We start from the raw sequence: 25,916 nt of genomic DNA, 5'->3' as shown, positions 1-25,916 counted from the left end.
TTCATCTTTACTTTTAGAATCCAGAATATCCAAACAAGGATTATATCATTAACTTTGAGATCAGGTCCCTGCGAGACAGTCGAGCACTGATCGAGAAGGTTGGAATAGAGGATGCATCTCAGTTCATCGAGGATAACCCACACCCCCGACTTTGGTATTTAAAAATAAATAAATGAAACCTCATAAAATATCAAGTGTAAAATCTCAGCTGTTGTGCACTACTCTGATGCTAGATTCCTGGTGGGAATAACTTTCATTCTTGCTCTTCTTTTTAAAATACAGAAATTTAGAGGTGGAAATATTCAACATAAGCATAATATTAGGACTTCCCTGGTGGTCCAGTGGCTAAGACTCCGCACTTCCACTGCAAGGGCCATGGGTTTGATTCTTGGTCAGGGAAGTTCTGCGTGCAACCCAGTGCAGCAAAAAAAAAAAAAAGAAGAAGAAGTTTATAAATTTGTTAAAATAATCACTTCCCACTGTGTTTCGCTAGAAGCAGTAGGTGTAGTAATTGAATTCTGATTCAAGACTGGTTTATCTATAGTTCACCATAGGCTTTTACTGTTTCTCTTTTTAATATAGGCGCCTGCTAGCTGAAGCAGCTCTTCAGAAACTGGATTTGCACACTGCAGAGCAAGCGTTTGTGCGTTGCAAAGATTACCAGGGCATTAAGTTTGTGAAGCGCCTGGGCAACCTGCAGAGCGAGCCCATGAAGCAGGCAGAGGTGGCTGCCTACTTCGGTCGGTTTGAGGAGGCGGAAAGGATGTATCTGGATATGGACAGAAGGTAAGTGCTGAAGGTGCAGGCATCTGGACTGCTCCCAGAATCTGCATTTTTTTTTAAACAAATGAGGATTGTAAAATAGACTAAATATATCACACCATTTCTTTTAAAAAAATGACTTCAGCTTGGATTCCAAGTCAGACATTCAACATGACCTTAATTTATGCTTTGTAATTCAGGGACAGCTTTCTTCTCTGTCTTTACGTGATGTTAATGACTGGCCATGGGAGATTTTTTCATTTGGTAGGGGAAAAACCCATGTAACTACAGAGACTAGGGGCTTTATCATTTATTGTACCACTCATTATTTAGGTTCTCTGTTTTGGTTTAGGTCATTATTTAAATTTCTGTTGTCAAGGAGCATGAAATGAAATTCCAAGGTATTTAGGGATTGAGTTTTATTCTTTATATTTCATTTTTCTTTATATAAACTACTATATGAACTTCATTTCAGCTGTGAACGTTATATCTAGTTTTTATTATTTGTGCTTTCAGGAGATTGATAATAATACAACTTAAGCTTTGAAAAGAAATATTAAACCAAACATGTAAACATGAAATAAGCTTGATCATGTCTAAGAAACTGATGAAAAGAAATGATTATTATTGAAGGGATTATTTTGCCAAGTAAATTGAAAGCCTAGGAGAATAAGAGGCAGAAAACTATTTTTTTTTCCTGTTGCAGGTTCTCCCCATTGCCTCTTCCCTGGTCAGGTAAATTTCTAAAATGTTTAGAGAGTTAACTTATCTGTCTTTTCATTGCTGTGTATTCTCAGTATTGGAGAATTGAACCTAGCACATAGCAGGCACTTGCTAAATGCTTGTTGAATGAATATCTTTTTTTTTTTTTTTCTTTTTTGTAGAGATCTGGCTATTGGCCTCCGGCTGAAGTTGGGAGATTGGTTTAGAGTACTCCAGCTCCTGAAGACTGGATCAGGTGATGCGGATGACAGTCTCCTTGAGCAAGCCCACAATGCCATCGGAGACTACTTTGCTGATCGACAGAAGAGGTAGGTCACCTATCTGGACCTCCCCATCCATTCATTCTGCGCTTGAAATTGTAGCTGCCTGTGTAGAGTACTTCCCTATGAAATAATGCCAGGGAAATGAAGACCATCCTTCCATGTCCCAGAGTTCACATAGCCCTAGTTGCCATGGAGGAGCAAGGGATCCTTCCAGTTGTCAGGTGAGCATTGTAAGACTTTGGAGTTTCAAAACCCAGAAGACGTATGCTTTAGCACCAGGTAGCTTTGTACTGTTTGTTTGCTTGTTTTATTATAGTAGCTTATTTTCAGAAATCATTGGCTTTTATTCTGAAGCTATCATTTTGATCAGTATGCTTACTTATTTATGTCAGTGTTTGAAAATACAACTGTGTGTCAGAGTAAAGTAGTATTTCTTAAGAATATTCAAAGAATATTGTAACTAAAATATGTTATGCAGTCTTTTTTTGGTTTTTCAACTTATGTGCTTCAAAGATATTTTATAACTAAAGATGATGATTAGAGTAATACTACACTAGTGCTGCCATTCTAATGAAAGAACTTTTTTGGTGAAAGTGCTTATTTATCAGGAGATTTGCATTAGTTTAAAAGTTTTTCTTTTCTTCCTGTAGGTTGAATGCTATACAATATTATGTACAAGGCCGGAACCAGGAACGCTTAGCTGAATGTTATTATATGTTAGAAGATTATGTGGGATTGGAGAATCTTGCCAGTTCACTTCCAGAAAACCACAAGTTGCTTCCAGTAGGATATTATACATTTCAGTTTTGGGAGTTGTTAGGTTACTTTGTAAACTTTTCTGTTATAGTGAGGAAATGTACTTTGTCATATGGAGAATTAAAAATTGTAACTTCACAGTTTCTAAGACGTGAAATGATGCTTTAGTTATTAAAACAATTTTCAATATTACGGAATGCTTCAAATGGAGAAGAAAAAATCAGTCATATTTCTATTTTAACATGATTACAGGCTTGTGTGGGGCTTGTCAGTTTCATAACATTGCTTTAAAAATTAGCTGAACACATGAAATATTTACTGATGAAGTAATATGTTGTTAGAGATTCTCTTCAGAGTGATTTGAGGTGGGTGTGGGGAGTAGTACGTGTCTATATATGTTTGAAATTTACTATAAGAAAAGTTTTAAAAGATAGCTAGACTTTAGTAGGTTATATTAACAACAAAGAATTTAACGTTTAAAAAAAGAGTGAACCTAAAGGCAGAATTCTCTGAGCTTTGTTCTAAATTTTCTTCTTTGGGCTCTTTAAATTAATTGTTGCATAATTAATGCTGCTGCTGCTGCTGCTGCTGCTGCTGCTAAGACACGTCGGTCATGTCAGACTCTGTGTGACCCCATAGACTGCAGCCTACCAGGCTCTGCCATCCCTGGGATTCTCTAGGCAAGAACACTGGAGTGGGTTGCCATTTCCTTCTCCAATGCATGAAAGTGGAAAGTGAAAGTGAAATCGCTCAGTCGTGTCCGACTCTTAGCGACCCCATGGACTGCAGCCCACCAGGCTCCTCCGTCCATGGGATTTTCCAGCAAGAGTATTGGAGTGGGTTGCCATTGCCTTCTCCAGCATAATTAATGGGGAGAGAAAAACTTTGACCATTTAGATATTAAGAAAGAAAAAAAAAAATCCAGAGAGTCTGAAAATTGGCAAGTATAGCCCAATGGGCATAATCATTTTTTGTTGTGGTTCCCCTCTTCCATTTTTGGCCTAGTTTCCTGAACTGATGAATAGCCAACTTGTCTGGGACATTGCTTAACAGAGGTATTTGAGAGCCCTGTAAGTGTGAGATTTCCCTTAAGCCTCTAATTAATGATTAACACTGAGTATCACATCAATCCTTTAAAGGTATTTTTTACCCACTAGCTTGGGGTTTGTTTTGGGGCTTGGCATTTCTGTAAAGTAGCTACTGAAGTGAAAGAAGACAGGAGTTCAGTATCTTCAGAACCTGGTTGAAAATCAGATCTGTGCTGTGTGCCAGTGAAGCACAGATTTTATAAAAGGTGATGCCTTAGCATCCTTTCTGGTTAGTAGCCTCTGCCTCTATGTCCGGTTAAAAGAAATATTACTATGCTGTTTGCTGTACAGTCACTAAATTGTGTTGTACTCTTTGCAACCCCATGGACTGTAGCCCTCCAGGCTCCTCTGTCTGTGGGATTTCCCAGGCAAGAATGTTGGAATAGGTTGTCATTTCCTTCTCCAGGGGATCTTTCTGAGCAGATGCCTTTTCCTTGTTCTGTGAAATCTGATGGTAATGTTTTGTCCACAGGAAATAGCACAGATGTTTGTGAGAGTTGGAATGTGTGAACAAGCAGTGACTGCCTTTTTGAAATGTAATCAGCCGAAGGCAGCAGTGGATACCTGTGTACATCTCAACCAAGTAAGGAGCTGAAAGTCACCAGAGTGATGCTGTAAAGACTGTTTTCAAGACAAGGGTTGGAAAGCTTGAAACAGATTTTGTGAAAGGAGGCAAATATTTGTTTACTTGGTTGAGGACTGAGAAAATGTCAGAATTTGCACTTACCTCTTGAAGTACTACCATTAAGGGTGACCCCCTCATAACTAACTCAGTATGGGAACCTGAAAAAACCCTGTGCTTTTAGTCTGGCAAGTTTTTGTCTGGAAGTCATTTCATGATTTTCTGCATTTTATTAGGGTTGTGTTTTGTTTCCAAAGAGGGACCAGTTAATGGTCATTGCAAGAGGAAGGAATTGAGTTACTTTATCAATATTTATTTTGGCAAATCTATTTTCTTTTCCTTATAGAAAACATATATTTGATATTTTTAAGAGCTGGAATTTAACTAAAATGAAAATGCAGAATTGTTGAAATTGTTCACTATCAATGTATTCTTTTAAACATTTTCTTAAAGTATTTTATAAAGCTCCATTTGTTTTATAAAAATATCTTAAATGTTATATCTGATAGGATATTTCCTTAACTGAAATTCCATATTTTTTTTTACTATAAACAAATGTATCTTTTTCTTGCTCATAGTTCGTGTAAAATTAGAATTATAAGATTAATACGACTATAAACTTTGATGCTTTCTTTTTCAGATGTGCTCCTTAAGCACATCAATCTTAAGATCATTTGATTATTTTGACACATTTGACTTCTAAAATTTATAATTCCTCTGATTAAAAAAAATTTATATACCAGTTTTAAATTTTGATATAGTGTTATTTATTATTATAAACTTAAAGCTTTATTCTATGTATTTTTAGACGTATCTGACTGTAAATGCTTGGGTAATTGTATGTTGTATATATTTTCCCCAAGTGGAACAAAGCTGTTGAATTGGCTAAAAGTCATAATATGAAAGAAATTGGTTCCCTGTTAGCAAGGTATGCATCTCATTTATTGGAAAAGAATAAAACTCTTGATGCCATAGAACTCTATCGGAAAGCCAATTACTTTTACGATGCTGCCAAGCTGATGTTTAAGGTAATGTAATAATCTTGCTGAGTATTTGATTTGTTTTAGTTACCAATGTTTTCTTATATACTAAAGAATACATTTTCCATTTTTTTGAAACAAATATTGTTATAGCAAAATCCCTCTCATTTTGTTACTATCATAGTATAACTATGTGTTATCTTAGTAGTATTACCTTTTACTGAAAAGGCTGTTTATTAATTTTAGCACCTTACTGATTCCTAAACAACTGTATATTTACTTAATATTGAAGTTAACAATTAGAGAATTTTCAGCTACTATAAAGTACAAGTTTCTGTAACTGGAAATTAAATCCTGTTGATAATAAATTTTCAAGTCCTTTTAAATGTGCAAGTTTTAAAGATGTTACACTTTTCATAGTAGGCATTTGGAGGGAACATGACTAGTATGGAATTAACGTAAGCAAATTTTACATTCTGTTCTATTCTTTTACCATTTGATTTAATGACAAAGGAAAAATTTCCTTCTGAATCATTTAAACAGATTTAAATTTCTGGAGATGTACCATGGTAAAGCCATTTTATCTCTAGGTACTTGAAAATTATTTTAAAAATCTGTTATATGAAATACTACCCTTTCAATGAAAGCTTTCTTCACTCTGACTTAATTATTTATCAGCATCTGTTATTTTCTAAAATTGTTTTGCATTCTAATTCCAATGGCTAAATACTAAGGAAATAACTAATTACTTATCAGTACTAAGGAAAAGAATATGTGTTTAAAAATATTTGTCATAAACGGATGGTACTTATATTCTACCCTACTGACTCCTCTTTTTAGAGAATCATATTTCAGAAATGAGAACATTTGTACAAACATAGATTAAGAAATATCTTCCCCCAACTCTTTACATATTTAAAGATTGCAGATGAAGAGGCAAAGAAAAGAACTAAACCTTTACGTGTGAAGAAGCTCTATGTACTGGCAGCTTTACTTATAGAGCAGTACCACGAACAAATGAAAAATGCCCAACGAGGCAAAGTTAAAGGAAAGAGCTCAGAGGTAAGGTGGAACATTAAGTAATGTTAAGTCATGTGAGGCATTTAAGGGAAAAAAAACCCAAAATGATCAAACTTCTCTTTATGGATAGACCATTTAATGTAGTTGTTTGTTTGCATTTATTTTCTTAAATGATATGAGGAAAAAGAATAAATGATATGGAATTAGTGCTCACATTTAGACATCTCAACTTGGAAATATTGAAAATGATTATTTTTACTAATCTGTAATCTTTGCTCAATTCCTTTCTTGGTAAATCCTTTCTAATCAGTGAGTTTTAAAAGCTTCCCTAGAAATTTGTGTATTTTTTAAATTGTAAATGAGCATTGTATTAACATAAAGTTTAATCGATTCTGTTTAAAAATTTGATCATTCCTTGGGGAAGAGAATCCTTTCACAATATATCCATATATAAAATCACCACAATCTACACTTTAAATATCTTATAATTTGATTTGTTGATTATACCTCAGTAAAACTAAAGAAAAAATTTGATCGTGTCAATTTAACGAAGTATGAATTATAATAGAAAAGTCTGTGGTGACAGTTCTGTAATGATGAAATATGCTAGTTTATTTATTTATTATTATTTATTTTGGCTGTGCTGGGTCTTCATTGTGGTGCAGTGCACAGGCTTAGCAGTTACGATTCGTGGACTTAGTTGTGGTATGCAAGGTCTTAGTTCCTCTACCAGGGATCAAACCTGGGCCCCCTGCATTGGGAGCACAGACTCTTTTCCCCTGGACCACCAGCGAAGTCCCCTTCCCTAGATATTTTAATGTATAAGTTTCAGAAATCATCTCTGTTGGAAGGCCTGTTGTTAGATTTGTGCTGACAGCAGATGCGGGTCTGCTTTATTTGTAGGCCACTTCCGCTTTGGCTGGTTTGCTGGAAGAAGAAGTTCTGTCGACAAGCAGTCGTTTCACTGATAATGCTTGGAGAGGGGCTGAGGCTTACCACTTCTTCATACTGGCACAAAGACAGCTCTACGAGGGCTATGTTGACACTGCACTGAAGACAGGTGGGTGTGTTAACTCATATAGGCAACATGTCTAAAAAGTCATAAATTGAATACAAAGGGCAAACTCCTTCAAGTTACTCTTATATTAACTTCAGTAACACTTTTTTTCTATTTTGGCCATGCCCTGCAGCCTGTGAAGATAAGATATGGTAATCAAAATAAATTATCTGAGCTGATAACTTAGAGACTCAGTTTCACTTCCTTTTTTCTTAAAGTTCTATTTTTTCAATAAGACAGACTGAAAAGCAATAATCTGTTCAAAGAAACACAGAGAGAAAACATATGATTTCATACTACACATTTTTTTTAAAACAAAAAGAAACATGGTATTGTTTTGAGAATCCATAGAAATTTCTAACATATTTATATAGAACATATACATTTTTATGTTTTATAAATATAAAACATATAAAAATTATACAATTATAATTATATTTATATATTTATATCTGCAGTGTATTTTGACACCGATAATTTTTGGTATATTTCTAAGTGATGCAGCCATGTGCATCATTTGGTGGTGGTAAGTTTTATAGGCCCTGAGCTGTTGGCTGGTGTTACAGAATGTGGTGGTCATGTAATCTACTTCCCCTACTAGTCCTCTGATCATCTACCATTGTTTCCATTAACTTTGCTAACATTCATGTAGGTTAAACTGAGCCAGCCTAACATGCTTCCCCATGCATGTTCATGATGGCGTGATTGCTTTACACAATCCAGATTGCCTTCTCTTTCCTAGCTCTTCACCTGAGAGACTATGAAGACATCATCCCTGCAGTTGAGATCTACTCTCTGTTAGCACTCTGTGCATGTGCCAGTAGAGCTTTTGGTACTTGTTCAAAAGCTTTTATTAAACTCGAATCTTTAGAGACCCTCAGTTCGGAACAGAAGCAGCAATATGAAGATCTTGCTCTAGAAATCTTCACCAAACATACTCCGAAAGATAACAGAAAATCCGAATTGGATGGCCTTCTTGAAGGGTAGGGTCAATTGTAATTAGTAGATGTCATTTTTATATAGATTTTTATATCTAAATAGTGTAGTATAATGATGAAATCACTAAATTTTAAAGTCTCATACCTTAACTCCTGGTGGCTCAGCAGTAAAGACTCCACCTGCAGTGCAGGAAATGGGGGTTTAGTTCCTGGGTTGGGAAGATGCCCTGGAGAAACGAAATGGCAACCCGTTCCAGTATTCTTGCTTGGAAAATCCCACGAACAGAGGAACCGGGTGGACTACAGATCATGGGGTCACAAAGATTCTGACACTACTGAGCGACTAAATAACAAGCCATTGTACTCAACGTCTGTTTTCTTTAGTCTTACTAGTATATTAATGATTTATTTTCTCATTGCAAGAAAAGTTTTTATTTGAAATTTATCTTGAAATGTTTTACATTCTTCAGGGTTTTTTAGTGCAATAAATAAGGTTTTAAGTGATGCGATGTTTTAAAGTGTAATTCTTCCTTTTGTTTTTACAGAGGTGAAGGGAAGCTGCCGACGTGTGTCGCCACAGGAAGCCCAATTGCTGAGTATCAGTTCTGGATGTGCAGTGTGTGTAAGCATTGTGTCCTGGCTCAGGAAATAAACAACTACAACTTCTGTCCCTTATGCCATAGTGCAGTGGGATGAAGAACTGACAAACTGCATATACCGGGAGAGTTTATATAATAAGGTTGATTCCATACATTTTATGTAAAAAGCAGCATCATTTCAGAGTTGTATTTTTATACACATATGTATATATATATATGACAGAAACTGGTTACGCCTCACTGTCTTCTGAACTTTGGGTCAGCTGTTGAGAAATCCACGACTGAGACAGAATGAGTAAAGAGAAGGTCATCTGCATGTGGTGGCCAACTCTGTTAGGCCGTTCTTTTGGATTTTCATAAACGGTAAAATAAATATTAAGCTGTGAGATGTGAAAAAACCAGACTGGCTTTCTTCATGTATCAGGAAATACAGCATCTTACTATCTCCACCCTTAGGAAGAGACTACCACTCTTAATTCAAGTTTGAAATGAAAGGGGAAAAAATTGCTAAATGGCCAGGCTGGGGTCAGTGCCCATCCCTAGAACAGTCCCAGGGTCCAAGAGGAGGGCCAGGGTGCGCCACAGATGTCCACTCTACACTAATAGTATAGACACAGTGAGACATGGGTCTGGAAGAGCAGTAGTCTTATAAGGCTATGCTCTGGAAGTGGGAAGGACTGAAGTTGACCTCGGTACAAGACAGAGATCAGGAAGGGAAGAAAAGAAACAAAACCCAATAGTATATACACATAGACAATGTTATGTATGTATATAATTTTGTGTAAAAATACAACTATGAAATAATGATGCTGATTTTCATATAAAATATATAGAAATTGACTATATTATCTGCCTATCTTTCTATCTCTATTTTTGTGGCTGGTTATTACACTATGGAAATATTCCAAATAAGAAAAAAATTTTCTCACAGTGTCGAGGTTACACATTTTTGATGGAGAGGGATGGGGAGGTGTGAGAATGGAGCAGAGCTGAATTTAGGGAATGGACATAACCTGTATCAGGAGGTGGTGTGAGTGTGTGCTCATTCACTTAGCTGTGCCTGACTCTTTGTGACCCCATGGACTGTAGCCCACCAGGCTCCTCTGGGTTGCCATGCCCTTTTCCAAGGGATCTTCCCGACTCAGGGATCGAACCCATGTCTCCTGCACTGGCAGGCGGATTCCTTATCACCAGCACCACCTGGCAAGCCCAGAAGGAGATTAAACAATTGTAATTCTGAAATGAGCTCTATTTCTAGTTGTGTTTAATTAAATAAGCATTGAAAGTGTTCTCTGTTTTACTTTCAGAAGTGATAAAGAGGCATTTAAAGACTTTTTTTTTTTACAATTTGAATTGTTTTTAATAGCTTTTTAAAAATTTATTTTTTATTTTCATAGCTGCACTGGGTCATCGTTGCTGCATCCGAGCTTTCTCTAGTTGCGGAAAGTTGGGGCTGCTCTCTAGTTGTGGTATGCAGGCTTCTCATTGCCGCAGCTTCTTTGGTTGCAGAGCGCAGGCGCTAGGGCTTGCAGGCTTCAGTAGTTGCTTCATGTGGGCTCGGTAGCTGTGGCTCATGGCCTCCAGAATGCAGGCTCAGTACACAGGCTTAGTTGCTCCGCAGCATGTGGGATCTTCCTGGACCAGGGATCGAACTGGTGTCCCCTGCATTGCAGGACAGAGTCTTAACCACTGGACCATCAGGGAAACCCTAATAGCTTATTTTTGATATCTTTTCCTTTTTACCCACTTTCTTAGTTTCATCTAAGAGATGGCAATTGGCATGTACTCTTCATAATATTGTGCAGAACACTTGTCTCTATTTATAATGATGTAAATTTATAGAAGACATCTAGTTTGTACTTACAGTTTTAGCTGAAACATTATCACCAAGCTGGACCTTTTAGCTAAACGAGTCTTGGGTTTGGGAAGTGATTCTCAATAAGAACCTGTTTTCATTTACTGTCACTAATTTTAAAAACAAAAAATGTAATCAGTCATGTGTAATTTCTTACCTGTTAAAGATAGCTAAAAATGCTCTCTATTTCCCATGAACTTACATCTTTTTATTCTGTGGCTGCAAACCAGACTTTAGCACTATTTCATCAAGATTATTTGCTGAAGTTTGACTGACATTTAGTAGAGGCAATAAAGAGAAATATACAACATTGTTATTGCAGCTTCAGTACTTAGTTAATCCAAATATGTTATGTTTTTGGTCCTTTAGAGACAAGTTAGGCCTGTAGCAGATAGAGAATAGTGAGCTATGAGAAGAGGTTTGGAGCTTAAATGAGTTCATGTAGATAGTGGGTTGCTATGCCTAGTTAAAACGAGAAGACCAGAAGTCTTCTAAGTCTCTGTGTTCATGTGCCTTGTGGGAAGTTACCTAGATATAATGGTAGCCTCCAAATACACTAGCAGGCAAGCCATTCCGGAGGTCATGGAACACAAAGGATTACACACCAAAAAATGATGCTTAAGTCACATGGTTTACTGAATCAACCTAACGTACACGGTGAGGAACAAGGAGAAAGTGATGGGAGAGATTAACACTGTTAGTGAAGGATGCCAGTCAGGTACACAGATTCCAGTTCCCGATTCTTGAGTTATGTACTGTTCTATGTCCTCACTCTATCTCTTTCTCACCAGCTTCCCCCTAATGGTGTGGCCAGGAAGAGGACCACAGTTGAGATTGGGGGACTCTATCAAGTAGAACGTGTCTGAGGCCAGTGAGGCATACTTGCTCTAAGGAGGAGGCAGGTTTCCCTGGTCCCAGCTGTAGGTGCCACTGGGACTGCTGAGCAGTCATGGATTCAGTTGTATTTCCTGGGTAGAGGACAGGTGTCATCAGTGGGTAACTGAATCAAGACCTCACACATATTGAGCATGTTCTAAGCCTCATGCATATCCAGTGAGCCATGAATACTTAGTGCCTTGGTTACCTTTTGTATCTTTAGCACCTCATCAATATTAGGTATGCTGTGCTCTGCTTAGTCACTCAGTCATGTCCGACTCTTTGAAACCCCATGGACTGTAACCCGCCAAGCTCTTCTGTCCGTGGGGATTCTCCAGGCAAGAATACTGGAGTGGGTTGCCATGTCCTCCTCCAGGGGATCTTCCTGATCCAGGGATCGAACCCATGTCTCCCACATTGCAGGCAGATTCTTTGTCATCTGAGCCACCTGGGAAGCCCAGTATTAGGTATAGTCACACAAATATGCTGTATTTACTTTGTATAACATGTCTCATAAGTTTCTAACTTATCTAATTTTAACATAGTGTGTTTCATCAATTTCATTTATTTTCTTCTATGACAGAATACAGTATTCCCCCAAATCAGAAAATAACATTTTAGAAAGACAAATATCATATGATATTGCTTATATGTAGAATCTAGAAAAATGATACAAATGAACTTACTTATAAAACAGACTCACAGACTTAGAGAACAAACTTACGGTTATCCAGGGGAAGGGTGGGGGAGGTGAGAGATGGATTGGAAGTTTGAGATTGATACCTACACACTGCTATATTTAGAACAGATAACCAACAAGGACCTATGTATAGCACAGGAAACTCTGCTTAATATTCTGTAATATCTAAATGGGGAAAAGTGAAAGTGAAAGTCACTCAGTTGGGTCCAACTCTTTGTGACCCCATGGTCTATACACTCCAGAATACTGGAGTGGGTAGCCTTTCCCTTCTCCAGGGGATCCTCCCAACCCAGGGATCAAACCCAGGTCTCCTGCATTGCAGGCGGATTCTTTACCAGCTGAGCCACAAGGGAAGCCCTAAATGGAGAAAAGAATGAAAAAAAAGAATGAATGTAATATGTATAACCGGATCACTTTGCTGTACACCTGAAACTAACACAACATTGTTGCTCAACTATAATATAGAATAAAATTTTTTTTAAAAAGCAAATCTTCCCTAGGTTAAAAAAAAGAAAACAGCATCCTAATAAAGACATCGGCCCTCGAGGATATATCTCCCGTTGAAGGTAACTACATCTTCCCACAAGATTTTCTATTTTCAGGAATGAAACTATACTTCATCAATGAGAGAGAAATTTTCAGAGATGTAGGTTTAAGGATTCCTTCAGGACTGCATGTTCAGAGTTGTGATTTTTGGTCCTTGGCCCTAATGCCTGAATATCTCTTTTTTCCCTTTCTCATCTCAGAAATGTGCTGAGAACTCTTAAGTTAGATTGTTGCTCTCCAGTCCTTCCTGTGACTTGTTGATTACATTCCCATTTGCTTCAATTCCAAATCAGCTGTTGATTCCTCAGACTTTTCCTAACATTTCTTTTGGGAAGTTTCTTTTGGAGCCTTCTCATTTACCACTAATTCCTTGCTACCTGAGCCCTAAAATTTTCCTTCCAACTAGTTATTTCAGACAGATTCTGAGTTATTGTCACTACTTCTTGGTCTCTTTAACACAGAAACCAAAACCATTAAAAACAACCTCTCCTACCTTGTACACATAATTATCACGTATGTATATCTGTGTATGTGTTTATATATACTTATACACATACGAAGATCCTTTGGAGAAGGAAGTGGCAACCCGCTCCAGTATTCTTGCCTGGAGAATCCCATGGACGGAGGAGCCTGGTAGGCTACAGTCCACAGGGTCGCAAAGAGTTGGACACGACTGAGCGACTTCACTTCACTTCATACACATACATATACCCACATGCTTCATATTCATATATATACTGACAGACATACCTGTTTTAAGAGCTTATGACTGTAGGGGATTTATATCTGTGAATGTTTTAGTGATCTGCCATAATGTCTTGGGGACAGATAGATCTTTGTCCTGCTTGAAAATGGTGCTAGAAAAAGACTCCCAGTACAAATTGACTCAATTGGTTTTAAATATTTAACATGAAGGAAATTTCCAGATAACTCTCCTCTAATGAAAGGGGTAAAAAGAAGTAAAATTGTCATATATAACAAATATGTGGAGGGAATTTGTATAGACAGGATGAGGCATTATAATGAATGTTCTCTTTTTGTAATAAACACGAACTGACTCCCTTTAAGTAATTCTTCTTTTTATCACAAAATTTGGCCTGAACATTACATTAAGTTTCAAAGTAGCAAGGTAGGCCAAAGTATTGAGATAATGGACCTGACAAAGCTATACAAATAAGTAACATAGCATTATTGTCCTGCTATCATGCCCAAATGCGAATTATATATGTATATACACACACGTTTCTGCTAACATATAATTTGCAATTATCTTTTTGTATTCTAAGAGCCGAGATCTTAGATTTTATGTGGCGTGAAAAATATAAATGCTGAGGTAAAATTGTATTTATCCTGTTTTATCTGTAATTTATGAGAACATGATAATTTGTCTTCTTTTAAGTATTTTGGTGGGGGTTGGGATGATGGGCCTTGGGCTCCAGAGTGGATAAAGGGAGAGAGACAGGAGGTATAGTGAAAGGTATACAATATTACCTTTCAAAGACTAATAGCATTTTGCCAAGAAAATGCACTGGTCATAGCAAACACCCTCTTCCAACAACACAAGAGAAGACTCTACACATGGACATCACCAGATGGTCAACACTGAAATGATTGATTATATTCTTTGTAGCCAAAGATGGAGAAGCTCTATACAGTCAGCAGACATAAGACCGGGAGCTGACTGTGGCTCAGATCATGAACTCCTTATTGCCAAATTCAGACTTAAATTGAAGAAAGTAGGGAAAACCACTAGACCATTCAGGTATGACCTAAATCAAATCCCTTATGATTTATACAGTGGAAGTCAGAAATAGATTTAAGGGACTAGATCTGATAGATAGAGTGCCTGATGAACTATGGATGGAGGTTCGTGACATTGTAGAGGAGACAGGGATCAAGACCATCCCCATGGAAAAGAAATGCAAAAAAGCAAAATGGCTGTCTGAGGAGGCCTTACAAATAGCTGTGAAAAGAAGAGGAGTGAAAAGCAAAGGAGAAAAGGAAAGATATAAGCATCTGAATGCAGAGTTCCAAAGAATAGCAAAGAGAGATAAGAAAGCCTTCCTCAGCGATCAATGCAAAGAAATAGAGGAAAACAACAGAATGGGAAAGACTAGAGATCTCTTCTAGAAAATTAGAGATACCAAGGGAACATTCCATGCAAAGATGGGCCCAATAAAGGACAGAAATGGTATGGACCTAACAGAAGCAGAAGATATTAAGAAGAGGTGGCAGGAATACACAGAAGAACTGTACAGAAAGGATCTTCACGACCCAGATAATCACAATGGTGTGATCACTCATCTAGAGCTAGACATCTTGGAATGTGAAGTCAAGAGGGCCTTAGAAAGCATCACTATGAACAAAGCTAGTGGAGGTGATGGAATTCCAGTTGAGCTATTTCAAATCCTGAAAGATGCTGCTGTGAAAGTGCTGCACTCAATATGCCAGCAAATTTGGAAAACTCAGCAGTGGCCACAGGACTGGAAAAGGTCAGTTTTCATTCCAATCCCAAAGAAAGGCAATGCCAAAGAATGCTCATACTACCGCACAATTGCACTCATCTCACATGCTAGTAAAGTAATGCTCAAAATTCTCCAAGCCAGGCTTCAGCAATACATGAACCATGATGTTCCTGATGTTCAAGCTGGTTTTAGAAAAGGCAGAGGAACCAGAGATCAAATTGCCAACATCTGCTGGATCATGGAAAAAGCAAGAGAGTTGCAGAAAAACATCTAGTTCTGCTTTATTCACTATGCCAAAGCCTTTGACTGTGTGGATCACAATAAACTGGAAAATTCTGAAAGAGATGGGAATACAGACCACCTGACCTGCCTCTTGAGAAATGTGTATGCAGGTCAGGAAGCAGCAGATAGAACTGGACATGGAACAACAGACTGGTTCCAAATAGGAAAAGGAGTACGTCAAGGCTGTATATTGTCACCCTGCTTATTTAACTTATATGCAGAGTACATCATGAGAAACGCTGGACTGGAAGAAACACAAGCTGGAATCAAGATTGCTGGGAGAAATATCAATCACCTCAGATATGCAGATGATGACACCACTCTTATGGCAGAAAGTGAAGAGGAACTAAAAAGCCTCTTGATGAAAGTGAAAGAGGAGAGTGAAAAAGCTGGCCTAAAGCTCAACATTCAGAAAACGAAGATCATTGCATCCAGTCCCATCACTTCATGGGAAATAGATGGGAAACAGTGGAAACAGTGTCAGACTTTATTTTTTGGGGCTGCAAAATCACTGCAGATGGTGACTGCAGCCATGAAATTAAAAGACGCTTACTCCTTGGAAGAAAAGTTATGACCAATCTAGACAGTATATTCAAAAGCAGAGACATTACTTTGCCGACTAAGGTCTGTCTAGTCAAGGCTATGGTTTTCCAGTAGTCATGTATGGATGTGAGAGTTGGACTGTGAAGAAGGCTGAGCACCGAAGAATTGATGCTTTTGAACTGTGGTGTTGGAGAAGACTCTTGAGAGTCCCTTGGACTGCAAGGAGATCCATCCAGTTCATTGTGAAGATCAACCCTGGGATTTCTTTGGAAGGAATGATGCTGAAGCTGAAACTCCAGTGGTTTGGCCACCTCATGCAAAGAGTTGACTCATCGGAAAAGCCTCTGATGCTGGGAGGGATTGGGGGCAGGAGGAGAGGGTGACGACAGAGGATGAGATAGCTGGATGGCATTACTGACTCGATGGATGCGAGTCTGAGTGAACTCTGGGAGTTGGTGATGGACAGGGAGGCCTGGCATGCTGCGATTCATGGGGTCGCAAATAGTCGGACACGACTGAGCGACTGAACTGAACTGAACCAATAGGAAAACAACTTAGGCAAATGTCTGATGACTGGAGGTTGCAGCAAATAACTCCTTAAGAGTTCATCTAGAGTCCACATTTAGAAATGGGGGAAAAATTGTTACCAGACTTTTAATGAAAAATCAAGAGTTCCTAATTTGATGTTATAGCTCCAAAGTATTACTACTGTGCTTCTGAAAGGAAAATAGCAATATTATGTTGCCCCCTACTGTTTATTCTCACCCTTTTCTCAGTTCATTAAAAAAAAAAACACGTAATAGTTTTTGAGTATAAAACTAACATGTTCATGGTAGAGAACTTCAAAAGTACATAAAGAGTATAGATGAGAAAGTAAAAATAGTCTTTATAACCTTTTTTTTTTTTAAAAAAAGGCATTAGTTTATATTTTAATTGAATTTAGAAGAAGAAAAAACGGGGGTGAAACTGTTCTGTAAATTTTCTTCATAATCTCGTTAAGATTTTTTCTAAAATTAAAAGAAAAAGACATTAAAACACTTAGTTACTACTTTATCTACTCATTTATTTGGTTATTCTACTCACAATTTTGGTCAGTAAAATTTAGAGGAAAACGGAGGTATCTACACACCCACTATAATAGCTAGGATAGAAACTGACAAATGTTGGTGAAGATACGGAGTAACTGAAAGGCCAGTGCATTGCTGGTGGAAATGCAAAGTAGTACACCCAGTTTGGAAAAATTGAAGTTTAGAAATTCCCTGTATATTCTGGAAATATACATGTACAGTGTGTGTGTATATACCCGCCCCCTGCCCTCCCTCACCCCTCCAATTCGCTGTAACAAAGGGCAAGCTCCTCGCATCATCTGACCACAAAGTCCTTAGAAACCAGTTTGGGATTACCGAGCTACTGCTTTTTTGGAGATCAGGCAAGTGGGGGCCAGCAGGTACAGCAGAATTACACTGGCAAAGGCCTCGTCTGCTCAAGCTTTCGTGAAGCACCTGAGCCTTCCGCCAGGAACATCACCGATCTCGCGAGACGACGGGTCCTCGGAGGACACAAAACTCCCCGGCTGCTAGTCCCCGGCTGCTAGGGCCAAGGGTTTTGCCGAGTTAAATTCCAAGGTGCAGAAGTGGCTGTGGGTTGTCGCCTCTAATCGCTCAGAAATCAACCCCAGTTCCACACGGACAGCTAGGCTCCCGACCACCATGGACGGGCAGCAAGGGCAGGAAAGTCCCGCAGTCCTAGCACTAGCCCAGGCTCATTTCAAAAAAGGTGAATACGCAGAGGCCGAGGCGCTGTACTCCGCTTACATTCGCCAGTGCGCCGGTGCAGCCTCGGAGGGAGCGGCACACCTGAGGTAACTATCGCGAGAAGTGGGGAAAGCGGGGTCTCTGGAAGGTGGGCGGCAAGGGCTCTGCTCTACTCCGCCTCTGGCGCTCAGCCGCCCAGCGGCCGAACGTTTGTTCTTCACAGACAGGCGGTGAGGGAGCGTGCTTGGAGCGCAGGCATCTGCACGTTGCTCCGGGACTCCGAGAACGGTGTCCCGACTCCGTGTTAACTGACCCGGAGTCTTAGAGCGGATAGGGCTTTTCCCACCTGTCACTTTAACAAGACCTGGTGAGGGCGAGGTGCCGCGCGGGTGCCACGTGAGCGCACAGCGTCGCCACTCAAACTGCGCAGCATCACAGCAGGTGCTCTGGATTTTCACGTGTGAAAAGAAATTCAAATATGTGGAAATAGTATAATGAACCTGCAGGTGACCATCCTTGGGCTTAAGCATTGTCGCTTCACCCAGGGGATCAGGTTATTCGCCCATGGATGTCTCAGAATACATTTCTAGGCGTTAAGGGATTTAAAAAGACGTAACCACAGTATCATTATTCCTAACGTCATTATTCCAGTGTCATTATTTGGAATTTTCCTGTTTGATCAATAAAAGTTATTTTGTTTGGCAGGTTGGTGTTTTCGCGGTTGGTTCAAGTCAGGCTGCACATCAAGTCTCTCAGCCTTTAAGGCTCCCCTTCATTTTCTCCCCTTGCAGATAGGATAGCCTCAGCAAAGGATATCCAGTCCTCTGTCCTGAGACTTTCCCATATTTTGGATCTTCTGGATTTACCCCACCCCCACCCCATGTAGTCCTCTGTCTTATGCATCGCTTGTGAGTTGGTAGTTAAATCTTGAGGTTTGATCGAATTCAGATCCAAAATTATGGTGAGAATATTGTTATAGGTGTTGTGTACTTCTGTCAGAGAGCATGTAATGTCTGTCTTTTTGTGATATTAGCAACCTTGATACTGACCAGGATTCCTGGCCTTCCCTAAACAAGAGAAATTGATGAGAAGGCCAGACAAGGAATTCAGGCAAGCTTTATTGAGGTCTCTGCTGCAGCAGGGCAGAGCAAAAACAAGTAAGTTTCCCTTGCTTGCTTGGAGCAAGGGGTGAAGTTGGGGTTGTGTCCAGGGGTCTCGAAGGCTGGTGGGGTGGCTTAGGTGGTTTGCCCACCTCTTTGGACCAAGGTTTTGAATGTAGGGGACATGTGAAGTACCCTGTTTGTGCTCCTGGCACCCTGTTTTTGCTTCCAGCACTTCAGAAGTGGCAGTTGGGATTTTATTTGGTTTGTATCTTCTTATCCATAACTGGCTCCAACTGCGGATGCACTCAGTTATTTTTAGTTCCTTATAGTTTTTGTATTTTGTTGCTGGAGAAGACATTTGTTTAGGTGCAAACACTGCAGCAAATGGTCCTAGGTCCCAGCTCTCAGCCTTTCTCAACCTCACCTGCTCTCCCAAAGCATCTTGTATTTACGCCTGAGTGCGAAGCATTTGTTGTACTAAGATTTGCCTTTGTTGTTCTTGTTAACGGTTCTTGTTAGTGGTCCAGGATGAGAAAAGAAAGAACAGTTCAGTTCAGTCACTCAGTCGTGTTCGACTCTTTGCAACCCCATGAATTGCAGCACACCAGGCCTCCCTGTCCATCACCAACTCCCAGAGTTCACTCAGACTCACATCCATTGAGTCAGTAATGCCATCCAGCCATCTCATCCTCTGTTGTCCCCTTCTCCTCCTGCCCCCAATCCCTCCATGCATCAGAGTCTTTTCCAATGAGTCAACTCTTTGCATGAGGTGGCCAAAGTACTGGAGTTTCAGCTTCAGCATCATTCCTTCCAAAGAAATCCCAGGGTTGATCTTCAGAATGGACTGGTTGGATCTCCTTGCAGTCCAAGGGACTCTCAAGAGTCTTCTCCAATACCACAGTTCAAAAGCATCAATTCTTCGGTGCTCAGCCTTCTTCACAGTCCAACTCTTACATCCATACACGACCACAGGAAAAACCATAGCCTTGACTAGATGGACCTTAGTCGGCAAAGTAATGTTTCTGCTTTTGAATATACTATCTAGATTGGTCATAACTTTTCTTCCAAGGAGTAAGTGTCTTTTAATTTCATGGCTGCAGTCACCATCTGCAGTGATTTTGCAGCCCCCCAAAATAATGTCTGACACTGTTTCCACTGTTTCCCCATCTATTTCCCATGAAGTGATGGGACTGGATGCCATGATCTTCGTTTTCTGAATGTTGAGCTTTAGGCCAACTTTTTCACTCTCCACTTTCACTTTCATCAAGAGGCTTTTTAGCTCCTCTTCACTTTCTGCCATAAGAGTGGTATCATCTGCATATCTGAGGTGATTGATATTTCTCCCGGCAATCTTGATTCCAGCTTGTGTTTCTTCCAGTCCAGCGTTTCTCATGATGTACTCTGCATATAAGTTAAATAAGCAGGGTGACAATATACAGCCTTGACGTACTCCTTTTCCTATTTGGAACCAGTCTGTTGTTCCATGTCCAGTTCTAACTGCTGCTTCCTGACCTGCATACAGATTTCTCAAGAGGCAGGTCAGGTGGTCTGTATTCCCATCTCTTTCAGAATTTTCCACAGTTTATTGTGGTCCACACAGTCAAAGGCTTTGGCATAGTGAATAAAGCAGAACTAGATGTTTTTCTGCAACTCTCTTGCTTTTTCCACGATCCAGCAGATGTTGGCAATTTGATCTCTGGTTCCCCTGCCTTTTCGAAAACCAGCTTGAACATCAGGAAGTTCATGGTTCACGTATTGCTGAAGCCTGGCTTAGAGAATTTTGAGCATTACTTTACTAGCATGTGAGATGAGTGCAATTGAACAGAAAGGGGATAAAGAGTAGTGTTTTTCTTGATGGTTTGAGTTGTCTGCCCTGTCACCCTCCTCCTTTCAGGGATTTGAAATTTTTTGACTGGATGCCAGCTTGTCTTTTGTGTATGAGGCTCAAGATTCTTCTCTTGTTTGTTAAACTCACATGGAATTAAATCAGAAAAATTAAGTGGCTTTCTCATTTCAATAATACACCAGAATAATAGTTAATAGTTTAGAACAAGCAGTAAGATGATACCACACCTTCCCCCCAAAATTAGTAAACAGAAAATGTAGTTTTCTGTTGTTTCAAGCTGGAAGAATAGACTTATCTAGTAGGTTAAAACACTTTTTTATTTTTAAATTTTCATTGTAGTTGCTGCTATACAGTATGTTAGCTGGACTGTGTTAAGTTGCTTTAGTCACGTCTGACTCTTTGCAACCCCGTGGACCATAGGCCGCCAGGTCCTCTGTCCATTGGATTCTCCAGGCAAGAATACTGGAGTGGGTTGCCAGTTACTTCTCCAGTATGATATGTTACAGGTGTACAGTATAGTGATTTACAGTTTTTAAAGGTTATACTTCATTTATAGCTATTATAAAATACGGTCTATATGCCTGTGTTGTACAGTATACATTTGTAGCATATTTTATACCCAATGTTTTGTACCTCTTAGTCCCCTCTCCTTGTTTTGCCCTTCCCCCTTCTGTCTGTCCACTGGTAACCACTAGTTTGTTCTCTATGAGTCTGCTTCTTTTTTGTTGTATTTAAAAATTTGCTCTATTTTTTAAACTTATCTAGTAAGTTTCAAAAACGATTTATCAGCAATAAGCATACTGATGCCATCTAGTATTGTTACAGCTTCTCCCTGGTGCATCTCAGCCTGAGAGCACAGATTTGTTGTGTGGCAAATGTAATTTATGCCCCTTTCCAGCATAAGAAAGAAAATCTGCAATGGTTTAGTAGAAGACTGCTCAGCATGCCTGCATGAACCTTCAAATTTTCTTATAGTTTTGAAATTCTTCTAGGAGCTCCTGGTTAAACAGAATTCTATCATTTTCAACTTTCTTCTTTAAATATATCTTTTAGAGTTTGTTTATTTTTAAATAACGGGTCACTGAATCATTTTGAAACAGTGTTCGCAATCTTTGCATGCCTGCCGCTCTGAATGGTTTATAACATTTTCTTTTAATATCCAAAAGTGCAACCTTAGCCATCAACTTTATTTCCAAATATTTTTTCTTTGCTAAAGTTAACAAGTGCAAAAAAAAAAAAATCTACGTTTGGATTAGGTAACTTGGTTATATTCCATTAAAATAAACAGTATCATTACAAAAATCTCAATGTTAAAAAGTTTGGCTTTAACTGTTAGCCCATGTCTTTCAAATATGAAACAATTTCCATATGGAGAATAGGCTTTTAGAATTTGTTATAATGAGGTCTTATTCTAAATCAAATACCTGATGATCCTCTGATAATAAGACATCTATAACAAAGTTTTGAAGCTTAGAAATTTAATGACTAAAACCTTACTGAGTCCCGAGGCTGCATTTTACTCAAAACTCTTTACTGGGCAGCAGTTCAGCTAGTGTCATCACAGAGATCGGTGGCTGGAGTGTTCCCCTTGTTCTCTAGGATTTCACAGTGGTGCTTGTGGCATCCTGAAGTGTCTGTGTGCCCAGTCTCTCAGTCCTAGTTCACAGAAACAGGTGTTTTTAAATTGCAGAGGTTCCTCTCTACTGGTAGGAAACTTCAACTTGAAGGAGACCCCCTAGGCTTTGAGTACCCCTCCTGGCAGCAGTAGTTACAGTGCCTGAGATCTCAAGGATTAAGATGTTTAGAGAAGTAACTTTTTGTAACTCTAACTGCAGTCACAAATATTTTCTGAGAACTAGATTTTGCGCAGTGGAACTTAATGAAGACTGACAGATGAGTTTAGCCTGCATCTTCCCTGTTTGGTTCAAACTTGAGAGTCCCCTTTGCAAAAAAGAAAAGAAAACAGAATTTTTCTGCAGAGCCCATTGAAGTTCTCTGTGCAGATGGTTTGCCCTTCTACAAGTAGTGTGTGGGGCTGTGTGGGGGTGTGTCCTGTTGAGCTGGTGGTTGGTCGGAGCTGCCTGGATGTCTAACCCCTCACAGGAAAGGCTGCTTGCTCACAGCTCCTTGGGCAGCCTCTGGAACCCTCAGATGCAGAGCCAGTTCTGTGCACAGGAGTCCCACTGTGGACCTGAGTGGTGATGTCTTTCTAGCAGGAAGCCGGTCTGGCCTCTGGAGGATGTTTGCTGAGGCTGGAGGGAGGGCAGGTCATCCTCAGACAGCACACCTGGGGATCAGTATCCTGGATTTTCACTCAGGGCTGACTTTCATTACTGGTGGAAAATAATTTCAGATCTCACTGTTTGAAGATCATTAAAAAAATTGAGGATAAAACATGGTTGAAAAAAAAAAAAAACAAAACCATGATTGATTCACTTTATGACATGTCCATAGCGAACTTGGACTTTGGGCTGGCTTTCTCCCCTTGCTCGTTTCAATTCTGAGTTGTCTTCTTTGCCCCACTGGCATGTGCTTTAAACAATCATTTTAATATTACGTTCAGCAAAACAAGGTGACAATGAACAGGAGCTTTGACCACACAGTAAAATGAACGCGCTTTTTAGACTGACATTGTAGTGCTAAACAACCCTGCAAAAGTAGACAGCAGGATTAAACAGAAACCGACGCCATGGCTTTATTTCCTTGCACTCTGTTTCTTCCGCTTGGTTTTGCAATGTCGTCGCTGCGTGTTATAGGCTGTGAAGTTTGACAATACCCGAAAGAGAGTGAAAGTGGAAATGAGGGGTAACACTGTTTTTAATGTGAACTTTTTGTTTAAAGCAAATGCAGCCCTGAGGATTTGGCTACTGCATTTAACAACAGGGGGCAAATCAAATACTTCAGGGTTGATTTTTACGAAGCCATGGACGACTACACATCTGCTATACAAGTCCAACCCAGTTTTGAAGTTCCATATTACAACAGAGGCTTGATATTGTATAGGCTGGGTAAGAATTTCTTTCTTCCTCCTTTTGTCCTTGACAGTATTTTGTGAATTCAGATCTCTCAATGTTGTAAAACGGGTATAGTAATCATCCAGGGTGAAACTTAGGTGAAATTTAGTTTTAGAGCCAGGAACAAAGGAAGTGTACCTGAATTTATTTTAGGCTTTCGATGGGTATTAGAGACCGCAGTGGGGCACTGAGGTGGGAATTGCATCGGGGCACTGGAATGAGAGCCATCCCATTACTTAGTGCCTGTGCGTCCCCAGCTGTGAAATGAGGGTAATGCTCCTGATCCACTGTGCAGCTTTTCTGAGTTATAGCCTTTGAAGGCACTCGGGCTGTGCTTGTGCTTAGTTGCTCAGTCGTGTCCCGACTGTTTGGGACCCCATGGACTGCAGCCTGCCAGGCTCCTCTGTCCATGGGATTCTCCAGGCAAGAATACCGGAATGGGTTGCCATGCCCTGCTTCAGGGCATCTTCCCAACCCAGGGATCAAACCCAGGTCTCCATCATTGCAGGCAGATTCTTTACCAGTTGAGCCACCAGGGAAGCCCAAGAATACTGGAGTGGGTAGCCTATCCCATCTCCAGGGGATCTTCCCGACCCAGGAATTGAACCGGGGTCTCCTGCATTGCAGGTGGATTCTTTATCAGCTGAGCTACCAGGGAACCCCACTTGAGACAATATATAGTAAAGGGATTTTAGATTTTGGGACTACGGGGAATGTGAGGACTGTTTCTCATTTAAAGGGTTAAAAAGAATATTAATTTCCTGTTTCTTAATTTTACTGTAATTACATTGAATAGGGAATATTTTATTGAAGGTTTGTGTCAATTTAAGGTATTTACCTGTTAAATCCCCGCAGGTAGCCCATAACTAATTTTAAGTATATTGTTCTAAAAGGGTGTGCAAAGTTACTGTGGTACACACATCCGTATATCATTATCAAGAGGAAAAATTCCTTTAGTAGGAGTGGTTGAAAGCTTGTAAATATAAAAGCAGGAGTATGTGTATCCAAACTTTACTATGAATAATATATAGAAACACTCAGCTTTTTTTTCTCTTTTTCATCCCCTCCCCCGCCCCCCGCCTGGTGGGTTCTTGTACAGGATACTTTGATGATGCTTTGGAAGATTTCAAGAAAGTATTAGACTTAAATCCTGGATTTCAAGATGCTGTTTTGAGCTTAAAACAGACTATTCTAGACAAAGAAGAAAAGCAAAGAAGAAATTATTGAACATTTTAACTCATGATCCTAATGGCTGGCATCTCCTTGTCTCTAATTGAAAGCTGGTGTTAAAATGTTTTGATTTATATTTAAGATAAAGAGATCCCTGCATTAGCACTGAAAGTTAAATGCTGTACTTGAGGTAATTGATTTTGGGTTGAGTAACTATGTTGACTAGGTATGCTTTTATAAAGTGTAAATAATTAATAAGAATGTATAATTGTATCATTACAATACAATATCTAAAGAAATGTGTGGTATTTTCTTCAGGAAAACTGTTTTGCTGGTTTTTATTCCCAACTTTTTATTTAAAAATTTTTACCTCCACAGAAAATTGAAAGTATGGTTCAATAAACACTTTTTAAGCTTTTCACTGAGATTCACCAGTTGTTAGCATTATGTCACATTTGCTTATTCTCTGTATTTAAATACATAACTTTTGTGCTGAACTGTTTGAAAATAAGTTGCAGATATCACCATACTTTACCCTTAAATATTTCAGCGTGCATTGTCTAAGAATAGAGACAGCCTTCTTTATAGCCACAACACCATTATAATATCTAATAAAACTAATAATTCTATAATACCACCCATGGCCAGCCCATATTTGAACTCCCCAATTGTTTCCAAAATGTCTTGTGTAGACTTTTGTTTCTGGGATCTGGAGTCAGGCAGGTTAACACTGCGTTCTGTTGTTAAGTCTCTGTGTGTTTTAATCTGCACTAGTTGCCTCCTCATTTTCTCCCCATGAAATTTTGAGAGTAAAGCTCTTTTATAAAGCTAGGCTAGGGAGACATAATATTTGGGCTTAACAATAAACATCTTTCATGAGAGCCATTTGAAAGAATTCAACTCGACATTTTTTTTTCCTCTAGTAATCATCGATAAGGTAGTTAAGGTTTAAAT

The 25,916-nt window shown here is 39.2% G+C and overlaps 2 protein-coding genes and 1 long non-coding RNA gene across 10 annotated transcripts in view; 2 read left to right on the top strand and 1 right to left on the bottom strand.

The window, feature by feature from the left end:
• Positions 1-10,096, top strand: part of WDR35 (WD repeat domain 35) — a 52,511-nt gene extending 42,415 nt beyond the window's left edge. For all 8 annotated transcript variants that reach the window (XM_060411850.1, XM_060411849.1, XM_060411847.1 and 5 more), the window contains 10 exons: positions 18-154; positions 583-786; positions 1,647-1,793; positions 2,399-2,531; positions 4,065-4,175; positions 5,078-5,242; positions 6,116-6,256; positions 7,118-7,274; positions 8,014-8,254; positions 8,755-10,096. In XM_060411850.1, the coding sequence (XP_060267833.1) occupies positions 18-154; positions 583-786; positions 1,647-1,793; positions 2,399-2,531; positions 4,065-4,175; positions 5,078-5,242; positions 6,116-6,256; positions 7,118-7,274; positions 8,014-8,254; positions 8,755-8,905 (1,587 nt within the window). In that variant the 3' untranslated portion in view covers positions 8,906-10,096. The remainder of the gene's footprint in view (positions 1-17; positions 155-582; positions 787-1,646; positions 1,794-2,398; positions 2,532-4,064; positions 4,176-5,077; positions 5,243-6,115; positions 6,257-7,117; positions 7,275-8,013; positions 8,255-8,754) is intronic.
• Positions 10,097-10,140: 44 nt separating this feature from the next.
• On the bottom strand, positions 10,141-17,600 carry LOC114113894 (uncharacterized). Its single transcript, XR_003588639.2, has 2 exons — positions 17,479-17,600; positions 10,141-10,470 (listed from the first exon to the last, which is right to left on the bottom strand). It is a non-coding gene; the product is annotated as an uncharacterized LOC114113894 (long non-coding RNA).
• A 53-nt stretch (positions 17,601-17,653) lies between these two features.
• Positions 17,654-25,599, top strand: TTC32 (tetratricopeptide repeat domain 32). The gene is made up of 3 exons (XM_004005705.6): positions 17,654-17,936; positions 23,620-23,786; positions 24,892-25,599. The coding sequence occupies exons 1-3, from the start codon at positions 17,785-17,787 to the stop codon at positions 25,017-25,019; spliced, it is 447 nt and encodes a 148-aa protein (XP_004005754.1). The 5' UTR covers positions 17,654-17,784; the 3' UTR covers positions 25,020-25,599.
• Positions 25,600-25,916: the final 317 nt, after the last annotated feature.

The sequence above is a fragment of the Ovis aries genome, chromosome 3 (assembly GCF_016772045.2).
Source record: "Ovis aries strain OAR_USU_Benz2616 breed Rambouillet chromosome 3, ARS-UI_Ramb_v3.0, whole genome shotgun sequence".
NCBI classification, from domain to species: Eukaryota; Metazoa; Chordata; class Mammalia; order Artiodactyla; family Bovidae; genus Ovis; species Ovis aries.
Note: the sequence above shows the minus strand (reverse complement) of the source record. Positions and strands in the feature narration are given on the sequence as shown.